At 34.2% G+C, this 13,888-nt stretch overlaps 1 protein-coding gene across 1 annotated transcript in view; it reads right to left on the reverse strand.

Moving 5' to 3' along the window:
* The window catches only part of GTF2A1 (general transcription factor IIA subunit 1), a 46,136-nt gene that overhangs the window by 15,267 nt on the left and 16,981 nt on the right, over window positions 1-13,888 (reverse strand). Inside the window, exons 5-7 of the mRNA XM_072762171.1 lie at window positions 9,149-9,224; window positions 7,673-7,806; window positions 4,604-4,924 (exon numbers count right to left, since the gene is read on the reverse strand). Coding sequence (XP_072618272.1) covers window positions 4,604-4,924; window positions 7,673-7,806; window positions 9,149-9,224 — 531 coding nt within the window. The remainder of the gene's footprint in view (window positions 1-4,603; window positions 4,925-7,672; window positions 7,807-9,148; window positions 9,225-13,888) is intronic.

Here is a 13,888-nt window from a genome sequence, read left to right on the forward strand (position 1 = left end):
AAATTCACCATTTTAATCATTTTAGAGTGCACAACCAGTCATACTTAGTACATTCATAACGTGTGCAATTATCATCACTATGTAATTCCACAACAATTTCATCACCTTTACCATCAAGCAGTCACTCACTTCCCATCCCTACTCTCCCCAGTCCTACACTAATCTTTTGGTCACTATATATTTACCTCTAGATAGTTCATATAAGTGCAAACATACAGTACACACATGTAAGGACGTGTGGTGTGGCTTTTACTTATAATATGTGAGGTTCATCCATGTTGTAGCATAAACCAGTACTGTTCCTTTTAATGGCTAAATAATATTCCACTGCACAGATAAACCACATTTTAATTTGTCCATCCATCAATTGATAGACATTTGGGTTATTTACATCTTTTGGATTTTGTAAACAGTTTTGAACATTCACATACAAGCTTTTGTTTGAGTAACAGTTTTCAATTCTCTTATACATATACTTAGAACTGCTCTGTCATATGATAACTTTATGCCTAACATTTTGAGGAACCACCAAATCATTTTCCACAGCAGCTACACTATTTTCCATTCCCACCTGCAATGCAAAAGAGCTCCAATTTCTCCATATCTCACCATCTGTTTCCTTTTTTATCTTTTTTGATTATAGCCATTCTGGTAAATATGAAGTGGTGTCTCTTTATGGTTTTGATATATGCATTTCTGTAATAACTAGTGATGTTGAGCATCTTTTCACATGCTTGTTGGCTTATTTGTATATCCTTGGAGAAATGTCTATTTATGTCCTTTACCCATTTTGGAATAGAGTTGCTTGTTAGTTGTTGAATTCCAAAATTTTCTATTCTGCATAATAAGCCCCTATCAGAGGATTTGCAAATATTTTCTCCTATTTTGTAGGCTATCTTTTCACTTTTTGGATATTGTTCTTAGAGACACCCAAGTTTTTAATCTATTAAAAGTCTGTTATTTTTTTTCTATTGCTTGTGCTTTTGGTATCATATCTAAGAAACTATTGCCAAACCCAGTGTTATTCAGCTTTTGCCCTATTTTCTTCTAAGAATTTTATAGTTTTACGTCTTATTTATGTTTAGGTCTTTTGACCCATTTTGAGTTAATTTTGTATATTGTGTGAGGTATGGGTCCAACTTCACTGTTTTGCATGTGGATATTCAGTTGTCCAAGCTACTATTTGGTGAGTAAGACCATTCTTTTCCTACTGAATAGTCTTGCCTCATGTAAAAATGTTGTAAGATGATAGCATACACAGCAGTATTCCACATAAAAAATGATACACCTAAAGCTTAGGGATCCAAAAAATTTGAAAGGAAAGAATGAAAGCTATTCTAACTGAAACAAAGTTGGTATGGCTCTATACTATCATACAAAAGAGACTGTATGGACCAAAAAAAAAAAAAAAAATTACTGGAGATAAAATAGGAAACTACATCATCAGAAATGGCTCAATTTACTGGAAAGTGTAAGTTTAAGCTTATACGTGTCTACTTTTAGGTTCAAAATATAAAGAGCAAAATGACAGAACAAATCCACCATCATTGTAGGAGATCTGAACATCTCTCTCAGTCATCGATGATGGTGTAAACACACAAAAAATATTAGTAAGGATATAGAATATCCAAAGAAAACTATTAACAATCTAATTCTCATATATAGAAGACAATCAGACAACTGCAAAAAAAGTCTTTTCAAGGGATCCCTGGGTGGCACAGCGGTTTAGCGCCTGCCTTTGGCCCAGGGTGAGATCCTGGAGACCCGGGATCGAATCCCACGTCGGGCTCCCGGTTCATGGAGCCTGCTTCTCCCTCTGCCTATGTCTCTGCCTCTCTCTATCTCTCTGTGTGACTATCATAAATAAATAAAAAATTAAAAATTAAAAAAAAAAAGTCTCTTCAAGTATACAGGAAGCATACGCAACACTGACCACATAGAGCAAGTCTCAATCAATTTCAAAGGATGCATACATCACAAAGATCATATTCTCTACAAATAAAATTGTTAAGTCAGAACAAAAATTAATGAAATAGAAAAAATTAGAGAATAAAGCTATAAGTTAATTATTAAAAACATTAATGAAATCAACATACCTCTAGCAAGACTGAACAAAAGAAAAAAGAGCTAGAAGGCAGAAAAAATATCAGAAATGAGAATTTAAAAAAGGAATGACTACAAGTGATTCTGGAATCAAAAAAATGATTATCATTAACTTTATGTTAATTTCAAAATCTACATATATAGTCCTATAATAATAAAACTTATCCAAATTGTCTCAAAAAGAAACAATACTTGAACAGAGTAAGGACATTACCAGAATCAGATATTCTTAGCAGCATACTTTAACAAATATTCCCAGAATTAAGTATATCTTTAAAAAAAAAAAAAAAAAAAAAAAGGTCCAAGGAAGACAGAACACTTGCCAAAATTTTTATAATGCTATCATAAACCTGAAAACCTAGTACGAGTATGAGAACAGAAAATCACAGACAGTACATGAATATACAGGAAAAGTCCTAAACAAAGTGAATTCAGCAATTTATAAAAAGAGTAATACAGAATGATTAAGTAGTGCTATCCAACAAATACAAAAGTGGTTGTAAGTAGAAAACCAACTAACACAATTAGGTATTAAATAACACATTAAGGATAAGAAATTGTATGATTATATAACAGTTGCAGAAAGTATTTAACAAAATTCAACATTCATTTAGATTTTAAAGATCAAAGTAAAGTTAATTTGAATAAAGGGAACTTCTTTAACCTGATAAAAGATGTTCATAAAAAGCCTATAGTAAACATTATATTTAATAGTGAATCACAGAAAGGCCTCTAAGAACAAGGTAAGGGTGCCTGATATTTCTAATCAATATTGTTCCAGAAGGCTGAGCCAATGAAGCAAGAAAAGCAGTCATTTTTAATATCTGATTGCCTACAGAAAACATGAAAGAATCAAATATGCTAAATCTCATTAGTATTCAAATTAAAACTAAATGGAAACACCATTTTCTATCTATCAGACCTGCAAAAATTAAGAAGCTTGACAATATCAAGTATCAATGAAGACATATTAGCACAATAGTTTGGCATTTTATTGTAAAGTTGAAAATATGGATGCCTTAGAATCCAGTAATTCAATGGTTAGGTATAATCCTTAAAAGAAAGTTATGCATATGTGTCCCCAGAAGACATACTCCAAAATATGTTATAACCGTTAAGAGTAAACAAATAGAAACAACCCTAATGCCCATCACATCATTAAAAAAAAAAAAAAAAAAAAGGAAAAACCAACTATGGTATATTCAATAGTGAAAATAATTACAGGTATATGCAACAACTTAGATGAACCTCAGAAATACTATCCTGAGGGATAAAAAAAGCAATCAACTTGCAGAAGAATAACAGAATTATCCCATTTGTTTTATAAATGGGCATTCAAAACTAAACACTGCTCTTCAGGAATATAAATACAGATAGTAAACATAAAGGCAAGTTAATGATAAACACAGAATTCATAAGCATGGTTACTCTGATGACAGGAGGAGGATGGGGATTGGGGCAAGGTACTCAGGGTACTTTAATAAAATAATGGGATTGTTATATGTATTTTAAAGATTTTATTTATTTATCTATTTAGAGGGAGCATTCAGGAGCAGGGGTAGGGGCAGAGGGAAATGGAGAGACAATCTCAAAAGCAAACTCTGCACTGAGTGTGGAGCTTGATGTGGGGCTCCATCCTACAACCCTGAGATCATGACCTGGGCCAAAATCAAAAGTAGGACCTTAACTGACCGAGCCACCCAGTGCCCCATAATGGGATTACTTTTAACTAGATATGGACTTAAGGGTGTTTTGATCTTAAAATATTTTTTATTCATTTGTATTTATTCAATATTTAGTACAACAATACTTAAGAACATTAGATATAAAGAACTTTGTACTAAGATAAAATTTACATCTTAAGTTGTAGAAAGCATTGAACAAAAACTATGGTTAAGACAAACATATTGAACATAAGTAAGCAGGAACACTGAGGAAAACAAAGATATATATATATGCTTCTAGAAATATATAAGGATGAATAACAAAGGATGGTTTGCTTAACTCATGACAGGGACTAGGAGTAGATAAAGTGACGTAAGGAACTGGTACAGAATACAGACCAAAAGAAAGTTATTCATGAATAAGTCTGTCACATTTAGCTTTTTCCTCAAATGTCCTCTCTTCCCAGATGTTTCTGTATCTTTTTTAATTATTGAAGCAAACAACCCCATTTTATCTACCAATGTCTTGTGTTTGAATCACAGCATGAATGCATAAGCCAGAAAATTAGAATTACTTGCATTGTGTCCACCCCCTTTATAAATACAACTCAATTCAATATACATTTATTTTTTATTACCAGGTATATGATGATAAATACAACCAGAACATCTAAAAACCTTACTAGGTTAGAACAATCTAACTTCGTATTTAAAGTCCTATATCGTGTAACACCTTAATAGCCTCTGAAAAAATAGAATATAATTCATCAGTTTGGCACCAAGTAAAAGAAATGATTGAGTAGTTTCTCATTTCAAGTTTTTGACTATAAACTTACTTCTTCTACCTGCCCATCTTCAGCTCCATCTTTCTCTTTGTCTTCTTCTTCCTCATCATCATAGTCTTCTTCTTCATCTTCATCTTCTTCAGATGATGTGTCCCCAGTTCCATCAACCTGTAGCACCAGTGGAGCCTGTGGCTGAGCGGGCTGGGTCTGTGGCTGCTGTTGGCCAGTTGCAGTTATCTGTGCTTGTGCCGGTGTAGGGGCAGCCACTGTTGTAGGTATAACTTGAGTCTTATTTCCTGTAAATAAGATTTGCTGTGGCTGAATGATGACACCTGTCTGTGGTGAAATCCCTCCAGGAAGAGGGGCCAGTACCTGAGGCAAAAGAAAACCATATTAGAAACTAGTTAAGAGGACCAGTAGGCTCAGTTTCATGATATAGTATGCAGAAACAGGCATAAATGCTGAAGAATCACGAAAAATGGGCACATCTCATACAGTTAAAACCACCAAAGCATAAAAGGAATGTTTAACTAGTATACTGATCCTATTTTCATTTTACCTTTCGAAGTTCTTAAGGAAAAAAAGATTTTCTGAAAATAATTATTTATTGAGCACTTGTTATGTACATGGCAAATTCCAAACCAAGAGTTACACATATGATTCATTTATTTCCTTGATGTATGAACAGGTTCATTTACTTGCCAAGCTCATAGTCACTATGATGTGAAATTTTAACCCATGCTTTCTGATTTTTGCTGTAATTATTATGTTACAGTGCCTCCCTGTGGAAATCATTGCACTAAAATGTGAAGTCTTGGGTCCTAGTTTTGTCTCAGATCCCAGACTGAGATGTAGCAGAGGCCATGTCATTTAACCTCCCTTGCTTTTGTCACTTCACTGTTAGACTAGGATCAATGGTTCTCAACCCTGACTAAAAATTACAACCATCTGGTAGCTTAAAAATACTGGTACTTGGACCCACAATATTCTGATTTAATTCATGTGAGATGAAATCTAATCATTTATTTTTTAATTTTTTAAAAATATTTTATTTATTTGACAGAGAGAATGCTCGCACACATATGCACACAAGCATGGGGAGTGGCAGGCAGAGGAAGAAGCAGGTTCCCAATGCAGGACTCAATCCCAGGACTTTGGGACCATGACCTGAGCCACATGCCACTGAAATCTAATCATTAAAAGCTTCCCCAGCTGATTCTAACCATCCAACTACACCAGATCAGATGATTTCTATAGTTCCTTTCAGCTTTTATAGCTAGAATTCTAAAGTAAACCATAACTCAAAAAGTACATATTAACAAATATATATTTTACAATAAACATTATTTATAATTATATGTATTAATAAGTTAATAAATAAAAAGAGAATACCTAGTTATAAAAAAAACAGCAAATGGCAATTACTTGCCTTTAAGTTCAAGAAATGCAAAATAAGACAGTATTTTGTTTAAGAAGTTTACGGATTAATGGTGCAATAGACAAAATAGTAACACAACTCAAAAGGTAGAAGGTGTAACACAAGTATGATATGGTGCTCTGAAAACAGGAGAGAGGACTAGATTCAGCTTGAGGGACAAGGTATGGTCAGGGAAGCCTTCTTAGTAGGTAATACTTGTGTTCTTTTGTGCTTGGAAGATTAGCCAGGCTTTTCCATTCGGTGGCATGTATGTATGTATGTATGTATGTGTTTGTTTGTTTGTTTATTTGTTTGTTTATTTATTATGATAGACACAGAGAGAGAGAGAGAGAGGCAGAGACACAGGAGGAGGGAGAAGCAGGCTCCATGTCGGGAGCCCGACGCGGGACTCGATCCCGGGACTCCAGGACCGTGCCCTGGGCCAAAGGCAGGAGCCAAACCACTGAGCCACCCAGGGATCCCCTCGGTGGCTTAGTTTGATGGGAGTAAAGAGAGTTGCTAGAAGGAAGACCAAATGACATTCTAAGTAGAAGAATAACATCAAGTGAAAATCTGGGAAGCTGTAAACTGACTAGATAAATGCTTCTCCGATCTTATCTCTATCATCATAGTATAACATGGACATTACATATTTATATGTCTCCTTTTTTAAAGTACCTAAATTCTTTAATAAATAACCATTTCTCTTTCCTCTTTGTCCTTAACAGGACAAGAGCTTAACAGTCAGGTTTACAAGTATTTAACTTTGATCTAAACAGTAGCTGAAGCAGATAACTGGAAGCATGACAAGAATTAAAGCTGAAGAGATTAAAAAATAAGATCCACAAAAAACAAAGATCCTATTAACCATGCTGAGGAGTTTAGACTTTTTCCCATAGGCAAAGGGGAAGTCACTAAAAATTTTAAGATTTTTAGAATAACTATAAAATAGAGTAACAAGTTAGGAAGCCCAAGATTAGAGTAAGGGAAATCAATTGAGAGAATAATATATGGTACTTTATATATACAAATACACACACATTAACATTACATATATAGTAATATATACTACTGAGAGAATAATAATAGTATTTTAAGTAGGAAATTATGAAAGCATGAACTTAGAAAATGATCAGAGTCTAAGAAAACTAGTTTCCAATATTAAGGAACTGCAAATATATTAAAACTGCAGTCTGAAAGAAAGGAACTATTAAGAATTGGTAGGATTTCATGGTACTTTGCAATATTAAAGGTAGGGGGAGTGGGGGTTCCCACACACCCACTTTCAGAAAATGCATAAGCTTCATGAAACTAGATTCATGTCTTCCACGTTCACTCCTAAATCTCTAGTCCCTTGCAAAGACCCTGACACATAGCCACACAGTATTAAATACTTGTTGAATGAACGCAATACTTGGAGGCTTAGGAGGCTGCATCAAGTGTGATGCCACTGATAGAAAAGCACGTTCAGAGGGATAATGAAAGATAAGCAGGGATAACAACAATTTAGTCTTAAATATATTGAATGTAAAATTAAGCTGTGACGCATGCAGGAGGAATTTACAATGATAGGATATACAGCACTGGAGAACAGTCTAAGAACTCATATAAAGCCATGGGAAAAGGGAAGGAAATCTCCCAGAGAGTTCACATAGAAGAAGAAAAAAGAACCCCATCATGATCATAATTTATTATTCTATTACCTGTTGTATAACAGGAGCTTGTACTCCACCAGGCTGCATTTGTGGTATAACTTGTTGTTGAAGAACCACTGACTGCTGAGGCTGAAAGATATACTGGGCACCATTGGCTGCTCTGACTACTTGAAGAAGCTGGCCTGAAGCAAAAAGTATACAAGTTACCATTTTAGCAGTGACCATCTCAAAATAAATGAATTCATAATGAATGTCAAGCCACCAAAATGCCCTGGAAATGATCAAGCAAGAAGTCTAGCAATTAAGGGCTCCCATACACAGTAAACCATAATCCTTACCTTCTCTTACTTTCCTCCATGTTCAAATACATTGCTTAAAATGTTTTTCCTTACTTGCTATCCTTAGAAAGCTCTTTTCCAATAAAATTTTAACAACAGATAATGAGAATTGATTAGAAGTTTAAGTTATCTTTATTAACATGTTAGGAGTCATGCAAAAGCAGTTAAGTAAGATCAGATGTTTCAGGAGCTGTTTCTTTTTAAAGCTTTAAAGACATGAAAGTATAAACAGTTCATTAATACCTTGAGCCAGAGCACACGGTACTTAGCTTCAAAATGCTTAACAAAAAGAAAATGCTGAGCCAATTACCATTGCCACATAATACTAAGTATATGCCTGGCTTAAACATAGAGAAGTGAATCCCTCTCTTTGTTGTCTTAGATGATGCAGAATCTTCAATTAATTAAAAAGCAACAATTATATATTAATAAAATATGTAGCAAGATAAACCTCTAGTTAGTGCTTCACAAATTTAGAATTTTATTAATGAGACGCCTGGGTGGCTCAGTAGTTGAGCTCACAGCCCCTCTGGCTCAGGGCGTGGTCCTAGAATCCGGGGATTGAGTCCCACGTTGGGCTCTCTGCATGAAGCCTGCTTCTCCTCCCTCAGCCTATGTCACTGCCCCTTTCTCTCTCTCATGAATAAATACAATCTTAAAAAAAAAAAAAAAACTTACAAAAAATAATTTTGTTAACAAAATAACAAGAAATTCTCTAATTAAAATTACAACTTAAAAGCTACATAAATTCTTCCAACATTAATATGCCAAAAAATCACAAGTAAATTTTGTCAGTCTATGCAGAGATAGTACATAAAACAGAATGCAATAAAATACTATAGGATTTAGTCTGATACCACAAATTCATTCAAATGAGTCAAGTTGTTTGGCAGGTTAAATGTGTTTAGCAAAAATCTATGTAAGTATTTCTATATAATCATACTTCATTCGATAATAGGATTCTCATTCATAAATCAAAAGCTCAAGTGCAATTTTCATCTTTTCTACTCCATCCTTAACAATAACTATCATCTAATGTGATGTAATAGTCAATCTTATTTTAATAACCTAAGCTAAATGGTAAAAGAAATACTGATTTTGTCTTTCAGTGAGGCCAAAACAAAGACTAGATGGTACAATTTTCTGAGTTATACATATAAATAATGGTTCCGTTATTCCTAATTACCTGAATTTGTTAGTATCTGTTGAACAGGAGTCACACCTGCAGGGAGTGCCAAGGTAGCAGCTGTAGCAGCAGCGCTCTGGGAAAAAAAAAAAACAAAAACCCAAGGAGAAAAAATCAAAACCACATACATACGTAACAGTACCTCAGTTTATCTCTGGCATATTTTAATAGTATTTGAACTATCGAACTATTATTTAGTATATACTAAAATGAAAAGTCTTAAAAAGACTAAATTCCATTTTATAAAATGATACAATAAAGACCACCTAGCCTAAAAGGCATTATGTAAGTACTTCAAACAATTAAGTAGAATATAATTGGGGTGTTTTCTCCCCTGGAGAATGTGCTCTAAGGAAATCTTCCCCCTACTAACAATGCTGTTCAATATATAAAATATCCATTCTGTTATTTCTTTTCCTAACTCTATTTCCTTACTCCCAACTCCTTGTGGTCAAGTGCAGTTGACCCTTTAATATTGCAAGGGCTAAGGGGACCAACTCCTCACACAAGTGAAAATCCACATGTAATTTTTGACTTCCCAAAAGCTCAATAATAGCCTATTGTTGACCACACATGTTATATTACTATATTCTGTATTCTACAATAAAGCTAGAGGAAAGAAAATATATACCGCATTTAATGAAAATAACCATATTTATCGAAAAAATCTGCACATAAATGGATCCATACAGTTCAAACCCAAATTGTTCAAGGTCAACTTCATTTACTTGAAGCAAAATATTAAATATCTTCATTTTAGAAATCTTAATATTTTTAGTTTATACTAGACTCAGTACATCTTTAAAGAAAACCTTGTATCAGAATCAGAAGGCTGAGCTTGTAGAGCGAGGAATTCTTCTACGATGCCTTAAGATACAATACTGGCATTATATCTAGATGAAACATCTATTAATAATAGTTTTATTAACACAAAAAATACCTTAAAATCTTAAGAAAAGTCACCAAGTTTAATTTCTACATTTTAAAATGGAGGCAGTATCTGACATTTAAGTTAAAAATAATATACATGGGTGTACTGTGAATCTCTTTAAATCCAGGATACATTTTTCATTTACTGCTTCTGAAGACTCCTCCTCTCCGCTTTTCCTCCAAGAGAATTATACCACATCTTACTGTTTTTTTTTTTTTATTCTATATTTAAAGTATTTCCATGCATCTCACTGTAACTATCTGTAGAGGTAATTTATCCCCCTCTTCCTTCAATCTTTTTAAAGGTACCAAGCCTTCACATACCAATCTAATATATACATTTTTAGAAACACCTCTAATTGATAGGTTCTGAAAAATAAATATAACTGCAGTTAGAAGATGCCAGAGAAGTCAACAAAACTCAGAAAATTATACTCAAATAGGTTCATGATACTACTACCTAGTCTAGACTCTACATATACCTTTGTAAGAAAATGTGCTTCTTGTTGCCATTTGATAAGTCTAACTATCAAATCATGTAGTTTCTACACCTAAGGCCTAACTTCCCACAATGTCGCTAGCTATAGCTCCATCAGGTTCTCTTCATGAAATGCAGGTCCTGCATTCATTTAAATAAATCTTGCCTGTATAGGCAAATGAAATGTAATCTAAGGCACACATTAATAACCACTTACTACTGAGAAATACTATTCAGAAAGATTAAGGGCCTGTAATTCATATTTTATAAGATTAATAGATCTTCCTCTACTGGCAAAATGACAACTGTAGTTTCTACACAGCATAGACAACACAATAACCACCTGCACACCTCTGTACATCCAAACTCCTATCAATAAATATTTGTTGAGTGACATACTACACACAAACCATCTTTTATTAATACCTACTGAAAATTTCTTCTTGTATTTTATGAAATAGCCCTAAAACGACTAATGCATTAGAGTATTTCATAAAGAGAATCTGCAAATTTTGTTTGCTATAAGGCCCCATTTTATAGGTTCCCCAAAACAGCTTTCAACCTAATATATTATCACTATCCTACATTTTTATTAGATTATGTAACTTTTCAACATGTTCATTTCCAAAGCATGCATTGCTTTTTAAAAAATCAAAACTGGGGGTGACTGGATGGCTTAGTGGTTAAGTGTCTGCCTTTAGCTCAGGGCATGATCCCAGAGTCCCTGGGTCAAGTCCGGTATAGGGCTCCCCATGGGGAGCCTGCTTCTTCCTCTGCCTGTGTGTCTCTGCCTCTCACTGTGTCTCTCCTGAATAAATAAAATCTTTAGAAAAAAATAAGTTGGTCAGAGAAAGATAAATACCATGTGATCTCACTCATATGTGGAATTTAAAAAAGAAGGGGGAAAAGGAAAGGGGGGAAGAAAAAGGAAGGGGGGGAAGTAAAAAGGAGAGGGAAACAAGAGCCTCTTAACAATAGAGAACAAACTGAGGGTTGATGGAGGAATTTGAACAGGGAATGGGCTAGATGGGTGGTGGGTATTAAGGAGGGCAATTGTTATGACAAGCACTGGGTGTCGTATTAAGTGAGGAATCATTGAATTCTACTCCAGAAACCAGTATTATTCCACTGTATGTCAACTACCTAAAATTTAAATAAAAAAAAAAAAAAAAGGAAAAGGAAATCAATCAAACGGTTATCTTTGAATCAGGAATAATAATGCAAACAAACAAAAACCAAAAAAAATTTTATTTGTAAAGAGCCTATAGTGATTGATTATATTTCAGAACATACAAAGTACATGGGGCAAACACTGAAAACATCCATTAAAATTCTAAAATACACATAAATGCTAACATCTTTACTGAGTGTTATTTCTGACCTAGAATCTGTTTAAATATATACTCTTTAGAATCAAGGAGACCTAACAAGGAAAAAATGGGCCACTGATTTTGCCCTTGTGTCTTTAAATAGAATTTTCTCTCAAACATTTAAAATTCTTAGTAATGAGATGGGCCCACTGCAAGTGATTCTACAAAATTTTCTGTTTTAAAAAGGACAAAAGTCAGGATGCCTGGCTCAGTGGCCAACTCTTAATTTCAGTTCAGGTCAGGATCACAGGGTCCTGGGATCAAGCCCCTTATCTGGCTCTGTACTCAGCCGGGAGTCTGCTCCCATTCCCTCTGCCCCTCCACCTATGTGTGCACACTCATTCTCTCCTTTTCTCTTGGATAAATAATTCTTAGAAAGTAAAGTAAAGTAAAAAGTAAAGTAAAAAGTAAAGTAAAATAAAAAATAAAATAAATAAATAAAATAAAATAAAATAAAATAAAATAAAATAAAATAAAATAAAATAAAATAAAATAAAATAAAATGACATAAGTTATTCCCTAGGAAACAATCTCAAAGTACCAACTGCAATACAGATCCTATAGTGAGACTTTCATTTTTAAGGATGGAGATAAGAAGAAATTTGGGGCCTTAAACTTGAAATGGAATTTTCTGAATGATAAAAATTCTTGTGATTCCATGATGGACTGGAATTTTCTGATTTTTAAGAAGAACTGATTCTGGCAATTTGAATTACAAGTACAAAATAGATATCCTCGATTCTTTTGTAAATTTAAAAACTCCAATTTCTGTCATGTAGAAATTTGTAATTCTGTCAAGCTATGAATTTGTAAGGCTGGTATATTTAAAAAGGAGTCGGTTGTCTAGTGGATGAGCCGTGTTTTGTATCTGACTTATCAATCACAGATGAGCTTTGAGGTCAACTACTCATTACTCACCAAACAGAAGTCATTTTTTAAAATACTGCTTTTTCAGGGCACCTGGTTATTCTGTGCAGTCTGAAGAATCTCTTTCCCGCCCCTGCCACCCTTACTCTCTCCACCCACATGTGCACCCACATGTGTTCTCTCTCAAATAAATAAATCTTTAACACACACACACACACACACACACACACACACACACAATCTAAAAAAAAAAATTCATTGCTAGCACTAGGCTAAGAGATTTTTTTTTAAATGATTCTTGCTTTTAAATAAGAGATTTGGTTGAATTTAAGAATGAAATGTCAGAGCTGAGACTCCACTAACAATCCCTATCTTGTAAACAGAACAAAGAAAAGCCATTTATGAGAAAGTACTGGAATAACTCTTCTAATAAGACTTTATTTTAATGTCTTATTAAAAAAAAAACTTTATAGGGTGCCTAGGTGGCTCAGTGGTTGAGCGTCTGCCTTCGGCTCCAGGCGTGATCCCATGGTCCCAGGATAGAATCCCACATTGGGCTCCCTGCATGGGGCCTGCTTCTCCCTCTGCCTCTGTCTCTGCCTCTCTTTCCGTGTGTCTCTCATGAATAAATAAGTAAAATCTTTTTAAAAAAATAAAAAAAACTTTATATAGGTAAAGAGCTCTAAGGATCTGAAATAGTTTTTCGAATTATACATTACATATTTGATGCAAAATACTATATGCCTTAAGTGAAATTTGAAAATTTGAGCTGTTCAGTGAAGATCCCTTAGAAATACCAAGGCTAATACATAATAAACTCAACTGATGGGACGCCTGGGTGGCTCAGTGGTTGAGCGCCTGCCTTTGGCTCAGGGTGTGATCCCGGTATCGAGTCCCACATCAGGCACCCTGCATAGAGCCTGCTTCTCTCTCTGCCTATGTCTCTGCCTCTCTCTCTCTCTCTTTCATGCATAAATAAAATCTTTCAAAAAAACAAAAACAAAACAAAAAAAAAAAACCTCAACTGATCAAAATGCATTTTAAAGTACTAATATACACAAAGTTGATAAATCTTATTAAGCTAGGCTATGGTTA

This window comes from Vulpes vulpes, chromosome 6 (assembly GCF_048418805.1).
Source record: "Vulpes vulpes isolate BD-2025 chromosome 6, VulVul3, whole genome shotgun sequence".
NCBI lineage: Eukaryota > Metazoa > Chordata > Mammalia > Carnivora > Canidae > Vulpes > Vulpes vulpes.